Source organism: Larimichthys crocea, chromosome I (assembly GCF_000972845.2).
Source record: "Larimichthys crocea isolate SSNF chromosome I, L_crocea_2.0, whole genome shotgun sequence".
Lineage (NCBI taxonomy): Eukaryota > Metazoa > Chordata > Actinopteri > Sciaenidae > Larimichthys > Larimichthys crocea.
The window spans coordinates 10,114,162-10,125,371 of NC_040011.1; the positions used below are offsets into that span (position 1 = coordinate 10,114,162).

At 41.0% G+C, this 11,210-nt stretch overlaps 1 protein-coding gene across 3 annotated transcripts; it reads left to right on the plus strand.

The window, feature by feature from the left end:
- Window positions 1-3,113: 3,113 nt before the first annotated feature.
- tmem70 (transmembrane protein 70) lies at window positions 3,114-11,187 on the plus strand. Of its 3 annotated transcripts, none has more exons than XM_010754353.3 (3): window positions 3,114-3,361; window positions 7,775-7,874; window positions 10,604-11,187. In XM_010754353.3, the coding sequence occupies exons 1-3, from the start codon at window positions 3,188-3,190 to the stop codon at window positions 11,047-11,049; spliced, it is 720 nt and encodes a 239-aa protein (XP_010752655.1). In that variant the 5' UTR covers window positions 3,114-3,187; the 3' UTR covers window positions 11,050-11,187. The 3 variants fall into 3 exon arrangements, with proteins under 3 accessions (XP_010752655.1, XP_027138066.1, XP_027138072.1); XM_027282265.1 differs by lacking the exon at window positions 3,114-3,361 and adding an exon at window positions 3,370-3,494; XM_027282271.1 differs by lacking the exon at window positions 3,114-3,361 and adding an exon at window positions 3,504-3,608.
- The last annotated feature ends 23 nt before the right edge of the window (window positions 11,188-11,210 follow it).

An 11,210-nucleotide genomic window follows, 5' to 3' on the forward strand; every position in this document is an offset into this window, starting at 1 on the left:
CACTGTGGACAGGAATTAGTTATGTCACACTAAAGTAATGAGGTGATACGTTTTTTCTGATAACAGTGACACAGTTGTCAAGTTAAGGCCAGCTGCTCAAACACGTGTGCATGCCTGGTCTACACTGTGACAGTCACTGTGAAGTTATTTATTAGACTTGGTTTAATGTTACAATGGTGGTCAGGCTGAAGTTAGGGCAGATTTAGGGCTTTACTTATAGCAGTTACAGTAAACATTAAGGTGAACCTCCAGAAATGAATGTAAGACAATAAAAGTATAATGATAATATAATGTACAATATATAGAATAGTGTATTGAGTATGTACTTGAAGGAACAAAGTGCAATTTCAATCTTAATATGTATAGATTTCAATGAGTATACTGTTCCATCTAGTTTGACTTGTGTGCTCTTTCCATCTTACACTATGTTATACTCTGAATAAATGTTGAAATCTGAATTTTACAAGGCATTAGAACAACAACACCCTGCTCATTATCCTCTGACAACGTCTGGTAAGCAGAGACCTTGGTTTATCTGTGTCACAGCTTCATCGTCTTTAGCTCATGTTTACTCTTTAGTTCATACTTCATCACAGGTTATTCTGATCATATTTACTCTTTTTCACACAGGAACAATTAGCTGTAGTTACACATTTGTGCTGCTAACAGGAAACAAAAGCCTGGAACCTTTATGCATGGTAGAAATAAATACAGATAACATAATAGGCCCTGACCTGAGGTAACTTTATGAGAGGTTACTGCAGGTGAAACCATGAAAATATGAGTCAGCAAGAAATTACTTTTTTTTTTTTGGAATAGATATGTATACTGTATGTGTGTGCAGATTATTATTATGACACTGCTGTTATTTATATGTGTTACATGGAAGGCTGAGACCACAGCCTGATTTCATCTGACTCAATTGTTTTAAAGCATGTACATGAAACAGCAAGGCTTTCATAGGTCTTGTCATTATGTTGTATGTTGTAACCTTCGTCTCATGTCCAAGGACACATGTGTATGCATTTTAGACAGGTGGACATACAACTGTAAATGGCCCTTCTTCCCTGTCACATCTGTATAAACAGTGTGGGAGAACAAACATGTTATTGAGAAATGTCTGGATGAACTGGAAAAGACCCCACAGATGACCCTGAGTACAGGTTCCTACTGGTCAAATGCAGAAGAAACTCAACAAAAGCTTTTTTACATCCATTTTACAAATGATATTAAACAGCATTCTGTGAGTTCACACTGTTCTCAATCAAACCAAAAGTTCATGTGTCACAGGCAAAAGATCTTGCCTTGTCTCATCCTCACTCTAATGTGCATACACCAGCCCTCATGATAGTATAGGATTCTTATAAAAAAATATACTGGTACGCAGAGATAACTGTTGTTGTTTGGGGGACTGGCGTGACAAGTAAACCCTGCAAGACCTCTTGCTCTCCACAGATGATCCTCGGAAAGAACCTGGTCCACTCTCACTATGACTTAACTCTTCTCCATGTGGAGCCATGTTCACATACGTGTTCACTATATGTTGTTTTTGGCAGGAGGAGGTGTTCATTTTGTTTGCAGAGGTCTTCATGACGCCACAAACTGAACAGTAAGTTGGACTTTGAGTAACAGGATGCACAGGGGAGGGGTGATGTGCAGCGTGTGCACAAACAGTGAATGACACTGTTAGAGATTCCTGGCTGTGGTTGTGTCAGGCCTGGTCAATTCTTGCAAGTACAATTAGAAGCACAAGTAGGAACCAGAGAAACCTGAACATTTATATATATACATACATATTATGGCATGCCGTTCAGGAAATGAAACCTTTGAATATATTGAATGAAACTTTGAATGAAGTCTGAATATATGGAATGAAACCATATACAGTAGTCGAGTTGTAAAATGAAACCAGGGGGGGATGGTGAAATATTTCATTTATGTGACATATTCTCCAGCAGGGGGGTCTGGGGGTCCTCCCCCATAAAATTTTGTATTTATCAGATGCAATTTCCTGCATTCTAGTCAATTTTAGGGTGACTTGCTAGACATGGCAAATCCTAAATCCCATCTGATTCATAGCTTGCATTCTCAGTTGCATGGCCTGCACATGACAATACTATTTATCAGAAAGAAACAATAACCACTTAACTATGGACAACATGTCATTCACATCTTTTTTAAACATATTTGTAAAAACATTTTAAATATCTTTATTTGTGAATGTGCTCAAACATTTTTTTAAACACAACTTTGTGTATGTTTTTAACATCTTTGTGTGTTTTTAAACATATTTAAATACATTTAAACACATTTTTGTTAAAAAAACATCTTCACTTAAAAAAACACAATTTAAGGAGGAGGAAAGAAGACTTCGAGTTTTAAGACGACGCGATGTTTGAAACAAGCGGTATTAAAGAATATGAAGCAGCAGGTAGCAGCTAGAGAGTGTGGATGATTGACACCTGTCACCTGTCGACCAATCAGAGTCAGGAGAATCTATTAGTACCGCCCACATTCACCTTTGACCCACCAATGACGATCCAGAATGAAGTAAACCCAAAGGTAGTATATCGCAGCAAGAGGTCTCACTTCACTGTCAAAGCCTCTTTGTCTTTATGTAACAACCAGGAGCTTCGTGACTGATTCAAACTAAAGCAGAGACATTAGCAGAGACATTAGCAGCGTTTCTTCGTGCTGAAATAGAACCTTTGACACGAAACAGCAAAGATAAGACATACTGTGTCGTTTTGTGGATTTTTTTTGCTTCTCTTTGGGGGCTAGCTCGCCGAGTTTTCATCGCACAGTGATGACATAGGTAATAGACTGATTATCATAAAGCCCCCCTAAATGTCGAATGGTAATTCTATTTCCAGTGTTAAATATAAGTAATATAAGTAATGCATTAATAGGGATGGAAGAAGGGATGACCGTTTTAGAAGAGGGATGATTTTGACAAATTCCCCCCCCCCTCAACTCGAGTACTGTATATATATATATACATATATACATATATACACGTCACTTCTACTGATGGTAGAATTAATCTCCGCTTCACACTCCGAACAGAAGGTGGCGGTGCTTGGGCTTGGTTCTCTACCGCCATTGTAACCCAAAAGGAAGAAGAGGAAGTACTTCCGGTGTGTGTGATACCAGTCATTGGGCAGGTCGGGTTGATGAGAGACTAAATATGTATTCTGTACATATTCTGCGTAGATTACGGCCCTTTGTCGCTTCTCAGGCGTTCACTAACATCCACGCCGCGCGACATTATGTGACGTTTAGCGTATCTTGTTCCGGAGCGGTGAGTGGGAACCAGCTGACGTCACGAGCTTTCAGAAGGAGTCTTCTTAACGTGGACATGGTATGTGACTGTGAACGGACACCGTCATCTTAACGGATGCACAGAGGTCAGCTGGACCTGTTCACGTGACCCATGTAGACGTCACTAGATGAGATTAGGATTCACTGAAGCGTCCTTTAGGAAAGGAAATGAGGTACTGCCGTCCCACAACTCCTTGTTGCAGCAGTCGGTTTAGATCAGAAACAGCACTTTGAACTAGAAAATTCCCGCAGAAATTTTGATAGTGACGAGTGGGCTGTTGCCGGAGGTCTGTATTCAAAAAGCACACCTCAAACAGTCATTTTTAACATGTTTATTTAGACACAGGAGCTAAGATGCTAATGTTAAATGCCAATTAACATTAGCATGTTAGCAATTAACATTTACTTAATTCTTAGTGACTAATGTTAATTGCTAGCGTTGAGGCGCTAGCATTTAGCATTAGCGTGTTAACATTAGCATGTTATCAATTAGCATTTATTTAATTCTTAGTGGCTAATGTTAATTGATAGCGTTAATGCGCTAGCAATTACCATTAGCATTAATTTTAGCATTGGCCGCTTATGTTAGCAATTATCATGTCTTTACACCTAGTGCTACTGCGCTGGCTGCTCTGCTGTCTCTGTCATTTTAGACAGACAAGTTCAAATTAAGTGCCAATAACTGTTAAAATTGCAACCACTGGGCTTCTGCCTGCCTGCCCTAATCAGCAGAGCAGTTACTTCACCTGTTGTCAGTTGGAATGTCAGTTGGAAATGCTGACAGAGAGAGAGAGAGAAAATGCTGAGACCTTCCCTCGAACTGAAGGATTTCTGGCCAAACCGTATTTCCAATCATTGAACCGGCTTAACTTTGAGCATCCTGAGCCCTTCAGGGCCCACACTTTAAACAATTTCAAGTATTTATGTGTTTATTTTTACAAAATTTGAGCTTCCAGCTCAAAAAACCCACAAAAACAGGAATTCAAAAAAAAAATTAGAATACTGTGAAGAAATCAGCCCAAATTTTGCAGGGCATTAATGTTTAACTGAGTGTCACACACTAATCATCTACTAAACTCAAAGCACCTTACAGACTTGACAACTGGCCAGAAGACCATCATTGATACCCTCCATAGGATGGGTAAGCCACAGAAGTTCATAGCTAAGGAGTGCTGTGTCCAAGCATATCAATGGAAAGTCTAGTGGAAGGGCAAAATGTGGTAGGAAAAGATGCACCAGCATAAAAGATGACCGTGGACAGATTATAAAACAGAGAAGATTCAAGAATCTCGCAGAGATCGAGAAAGAGTGAAATGAGGCGGGAGTCACAGCTTCAAAAACCACCACATTCAGATGCATCCGGGAGATGGGCTACAACTGTCGGGTTTCTCGGCTCAAGCCACTTCTGAGCCTGAGCCAGCGTAGGACCTGGCCCCTGCTTATACCGCCAGAAGCACCAAAACCTGGTTTAATGCCCATGCCATCACAGTGCTTGACTGGCCAGGCAACTCACCAGACCTAAACCCCATTGAGCATCTATGGGGAAAATGAGGGCCACCAGACCCAAAAACAAAGAAGAGCTGACAGTAAGCATCAAGGAAATCTGAGCTTCCATAACTCCCACGCAATGCCACAGGCTCATTGCCTCAATGCCACGGCGCATCGAGGCAGTGATTACGGCAAAGGGATTCTCAGCCAAGTATTGAACATTGGACATATCGTTTAGAAAGTGCCATATTTTGACTGGTTTGATGTGATCCTAATTTCTTTCTTTTTTTCAGCAAAAACTGAGAAGTAAATGGTGATTTCTTCACAGTATTCTAATTTTTGAATACCTGTTTTCGTAGATTTTTTGCGCTGGAAGCACAAAATATGTAAAAGAAAAACTAATAAATACTTGAAATTGTTTGAATTGTGGGCCCTGAATCTATAATCTATGAAAGTTTAACATTTTTAATTGAATTATGGAAATAAGTAAACTTTTCTATGATATTCAAATTTTTTGGAAAGGGTCTGTAGTTGTTTTGTGTCGATAAGTGAAGAAATGTGCCCTTGAGAGCAATTCAGAGAAACGTTACTTCTGCTTTCCTCCAGAAAATTTCCTGCCTTTTTAACATGGCAGTCTATGAGGCTGTCGGTGTTGCTGCTGCATCTTTGTGTCTCTCACCAAAACTATGAATCTGACAGTTTTAGCAGGCGAATGTGAGTGAGACGACAGATTTTCATACGTTTCTATGTATAAATCGTGTCTGTAGTGGTTCATTTGAGGCCATAACTTTAACTGTGATGGACATCCAGCATCCCTGCAGATCATCATGGAAGTTACTTGATTCTTGTCGAGAAGAATTTAATCGATTAAATTAAACGAATTAGGTTAACTGAATCTAGGGCCATTTTCCACAGGAGTTTTTTTCAGTAAAATGTCATGGTGTCGCCAGTTGAGGGTGCCATTGCTTAATCTAGGCCACACCGAACGTACCTGAATGTAACGCAGCGAGAGACCCGGCACACAAACATGAGGCGGTCCAAATGGAGAATGGGAACAATGGCCTCAAATGCCCCACTACAGACATGATTTATAGCTAGAAACGTATGAAAATCTGTCGTCTCACTCACATCCGCCTGCTAAAGCTGTCAGATATATAGTTTTGGCCAGAGACACAAAGATGTGGCAGCAACACCCATCGACAGCCTCATAGACTGCCATGTTAAAAAGGCGGGAAACTTTCTGGAGGAAAGCAGAAGTAACGCTTCTCTGAATTGCTCTCAAGTGCACATTTCTTCATTTATCAACACAAAATGCCTATGTAGACGTACAGGAAGGTCTCAGCCTGCTTCAGGTTAAGCCGGTTCTATGATTGGAAATACGGTTTGGCCAGCGATCCTTCCTCTTCGAGGGATGGTCTCAGCATTTTCTCTCTGTCTCTGTCAGGATTTCCAACTAACAGGTGCAGTAACTGCTCTGCTGATTAGTTGGTCCTGTTTGCTTGGCAACCTCAAGCCTGCCTGAAGGAGGAGAGGGGGGAGGGGCCAGCAGGCAGAAGCTGAGTGGTGGCCATATTAGCAGTTATTGGCACTTAATTTGAACTTGTCTGTCTAAAATGAGAGACAGCAGCTACTGCGCTAGCTGTAAAGATATGCTAATTGTTAACATTAGCGGCCAATGTTAAAATTAATGCTAATTAGCATTAGCCACTAGGAATAAAATACATGCAAATTGTTAACATGTTAATGTTAATTAACATTAGCCACTAAGAATTAAATACATTCTAATTCTTAACATGCTAATGGTAACATGCTAATGTTAACGTATTAATGCTAACATGGTAATGTTAACATGCTAATTTCAATTGCTAGCTATCAGCGTTAACATGTTAATGCTAACATGTTAATGTTAATTATCATTAGCTACTAAGAATTAAATACATCAAATCAAATCAATTTTGTTTGTATAGCCCAAAATCACAAAGTACATTTGCTTCGGAGGGCTTTACAATCTGTACAGGGAGTGACACCCTCTGTCTTTAGACCCTTGGTTCGAGTGAGGAAAAACTTGCCCACAAAAACCCTTTTAACAGGGAAAAAAGGTGGAAGAAACCTCAGGAAGAGCCACAGAGGAGGGATCCCTCTCCCAGGACGGACAGACGTGCAATGGATGTCACGTGTAAAGAACAAATCAACATAAACATATTGTACAATTACAATGACTGATAAAATTACAATGAATCACAATGACTGATAAAAAGATTACAGTAGCAGATATGGTGGCAATAATGACAGTAATAATATGTGTAGTGGACGTCGTGCAGGATCACAGCAGCAGCCACGATCCATGAGAACCTGCTGGACGACAGAGCACAGAAACTCCGGGGAAGTTTGCTTAGTAACATGCATTAATGAGACATGTGTGTCCACACAGACAGACAGACAGAGTAACAAATGCGTGGACTAGTTGTTCTGCATCTGCTTGAGAGACGATGCGTCTGATTTTAGCAATGTTACGTAAGTGGAAGAATGCAGTCCTCGAAATTTGTTTTATGTGGACGTTAAAGGACAAATCCTGATCAAAAACAACTCCAAGATTCTTTACAGTGGAGCTGGAGGCCAGGGTGATCTCGTCTAAAGTAACTAAGTCTCTAGAAAGAGAGTTTCTGAGGTCTTTCGGTCCGATTACAAGGGTCATCCAACTTTTTATATCCTTAAGGCATGCTTGGAGTTTAATTAATTGATTGATTGTGTGAATGTGTATGAATGGTTAGCTCCTCAAACTGATGAGCAGTTGGCACCTTGCATGGCAGCTAATGCCATCAGTGTGTGAATGGGTGAATGAGATATGTCCTTTTTAAAAGCGCTTTCAGTGGTCGGAAGACTAGAAAGGTGCTATATAAGTACAGACCATTTACCATCTAGACTTTTACTCAGCTTTGTGTTTTTCTGGTTTTATCTTGAGTAGGTGCTGTCTCACTGTCTATCCACCCATCGGGTCTCCACGGTGACACACTCCGAGGATGGGAACCTCATATACACTGGCAACATGGACCGTGTTGTTCGAGGTGGGTTTCTTTCCACCTAACTTTTTAGATTTTTTATTCAGATGTGATGTTACAACTGATCACCATCATTATTTCATACATATTAAGTACGATTCTGTAGGAAGATTGTTATGATTGCTGGTCTTGTCACTAGAGTGATCCCTTTAAGGCAGGGGTCCCCAAACTTTTTTCGGTGCGGGCCACATCAACTTGCCTTTCCGTGATGGGGGGCCGGGGTCAGTCTATAACCGGAAATAATATCAGTCCCACCAGGATTTCACGGGCTATTTTTTTTTAAATAGTTGCGGCCTAAAATGCCTGATGTTGCATGAGGTTTTCAAAAAAATTGCGGTTAAAGTTGCGGTGCTTTTTACATTTTTGTTGCGGGAGAAAGTGTAAGTTGCGATTCGACAGTCGCGGAGAGGGCGCAGCGAGCACTAAGTCCACGGCCTCGGGAAGCAGCGAGGTCTGGGCAGGAGGGCGCTGTAAAGCTCGAAAATTAGCTAGTACTGTAAATAGTTCGTAAATAAGGTAGATTTTAATTAGAATGCCAAGCCTAATCATTAAGTGTGGATATTTTATAATAGGAAAATGCAAATTTAAACAACATAAACCAGTGCTTTGTTTGACCTGAGAACAGGTTCCCTTTCAATAGTGCTGTACTGTAATGTGGTCTGCTTTCTGGATTAACTTCATTCATTCCTTCATTGATTACCTCAGGTCTTTGATTGTCCTCCATAAATAAACCAGTTATATGATGTCTGCCCTACGCAAGATCAGTTTATGCACAATGTAGGGCGTTATGTCAGGGACGCACTGAGGGCAGGATTGCTATGAAGTGCCTCAAATGCTGCCTGCTTCCTTTGGTGATATTTTTTCTACACATTGTGAACGCATCTTGCACGAAAAACACACCAATAATCTATATTCCACAATATGAATGAATCTGATAAATTATGAACTATGCAGTCCATGCTAGCTAATTCCTGTAGATTCAGGGCAGGCAGAATTGTGTATTGACAAGTCCAGGGAATTGTGCTTTGTAAAGTGAATAGCCAGGGTGCTGCTTGTGTGAAAATGAACATATCATTGCACTCCTGTGTCTCCGGCACTACACTACCACACATCCTTCCTCCACGCCCTGCACTGGCCACTGGTGGCTCAAATCAAGTTCAGGTCCCCGGCACTTGCTTACTATACTCCAAACAGCTAAGGCCGATGCTACAACCAGGCTACTACAATACTACTCCTTCACCTTGAAGAGGTATATTTATATATGGGCTATAACAGCTTTATGAACCTCACATTTTACTTGTAGGATATAAGATATTTTTGGGCCTTTTTTTAAAGCTCCATTTGACAGATACAGCTAAAGACTGACAGGAAGTGGGCAGAGAGAAAGACATAGGGCCACAGGAAAGTGAACCCTGGGCTGCTGCAGCAAGGACTGAGATTTTCAACATGGGGCACACACACCAGCTGAGCTAACCAGAACCCCTTAATGTCTTTCTTTATGATCACTGATGTGAAAATGTCACAGTTCCACACAGCCGAGGTGTGTTCAAATCCTTAGACCCAGCAATCAAATCAAATCAATTTTATTTGTATAGCCCAAAGTCACAAAGTACATTTGCCAGCAGAGTCTTTCTTGCTTCTGACTGCATGGTCAGTCAAAGACACCAGTGTCACTGTAATTCATCCCACTTCTTTCATCATCTAGAAAGGTTTTTCTGTGGCCAAGTTTTTCCTCACTGTAAACAGAGGGTGTCACTCCCTGTACAGATTTTAAAGCCCTCCGAGTCAAATGTACTTTGTGACTTTGGGCTATACAAATAAAATTTGATTTGATCATCATAGTTTTTGAGCGGAGTACAGCACAGAGCCTTTTCAGGCTTTGCATAAAAATCAGTATGCGCATAAAGAGAGTGGGGGGCGAGAGGGAGGTCTGCGGTCTAGGCCATTAGTTCATTTACTTATTTTGTAATGTGTAGGTATGTTTTCAAAGATATGTTAACATATGTTAAATACCTATGCAAGTACCTATGTGTGTTTTTTTTTTTTTTTTTTTTTTTTTTTTTAGAGGGAATATTCGAACATCATTTGGGAGCAATTTTGACAGCCCTACTTTTAGTCTTCCGACCACTCAAAGCGCTTTACAGGACATATCTCATTCATACACTGATGGCATTAGCTGCCGTGCAAGGTGCCAACTGCTCATCAGTTTGAGGAGCTAACTATTCACACACATTAACACACGGATGGCACAGCCTTCAGGAGCAATTTGGGGTTCAGTATCTTGCCCAAGGACACTTCCACATGCAGACTGGAGGGGATTAAACCGCATCTGTTTAGTGGATGACCCACTCTCCAAGCTCACCCTCCAAGCCACAGCCACCCCATATCATACCATATCCACACCATATCATGTAGTTGTCATGTTGCACTGTGAACACAGGAAATCCAACACTGATTTATAGTGACCTGTAGTGTAGTGTAGTGCTGTACACTGTGACACTAATCTAATTCTGTAAATTTGCTCTATTACACTAACAAACAGTGACATTCATGTCTAGTTGCAGTGTCTGCTGCACGTTTACAGAAATGTTAATTGTACGGTAGTGATGCAACAACCTGCTGATGGAATTTCTGAACGTACTTGGATAAAAACAGATGCATGCCTGATGATAGCAATGTAAGAGAATGTACTGATCACTGACTGTCTATGTTTTCTGAATCTTCTCTGTCGTCAGGGATAAAGCTGTTCTCTTACAGTACCACTGGAGCCAGCCTCTTCGTCATGCCCTACATCCTCATGAAGACCGGACTTGGACTCCAGAGTTTTGCCATGCAAGCTGCTTTCTGTGGATTCATCGGCTTCTTCACCTTCCTCACCCCCATCCTCCTCCACCTCATCACCATGGGCTATGTGAGCCGCTTGTATCACAACCCAGACAAAGATACCTACACTGCCATCACATACAGTTTCTTCCTCAGTGAAAAAAGGAGAGTGTTCCACCAGAAGCAAGTCAAGATCCCAGCTGTCAGCAAGGTGTTCACCACCTTCTATGCCGACCACATGGGGCTCCTGGTAAACCCAGACCTTTTCCCCATCCCACACGACTACAACCACCTCATGGGTTACGATAAGCCCTTCAGGTTCGACACAGACAGTACAAACAGGCCTAAAGAGAGCTGAAGGACTGACTTCAAACATATTTCATGTGGGTGCAACATCCACAGACTACTTGGCAAGCAGAATAATTTCTCAACTTGACTTCCAGATGTTTTTTTGTCTTATTATATGTCATGTTAATAAATTCTAACTTCATTATCATTAGCAAAAGAGTTGATTTCTGA

Bases quoted from the DNA above. Each gene is read 5' to 3' on its own strand.
- tmem70 (XM_010754353.3), top strand. From the start codon at position 3,188: ATGTATTCTGTACATATTCTGCGTAGATTACGGCCCTTTGTCGCTTCT. The intron at 3,362-7,774 runs GTATGTGACTGT...TATCTTGAGTAG, and splicing joins GTCTTCTTAACGTGGACATG to GTGCTGTCTCACTGTCTATC. The intron at 7,875-10,603 runs GTGGGTTTCTTT...CTCTGTCGTCAG, and splicing joins CATGGACCGTGTTGTTCGAG to GGATAAAGCTGTTCTCTTAC.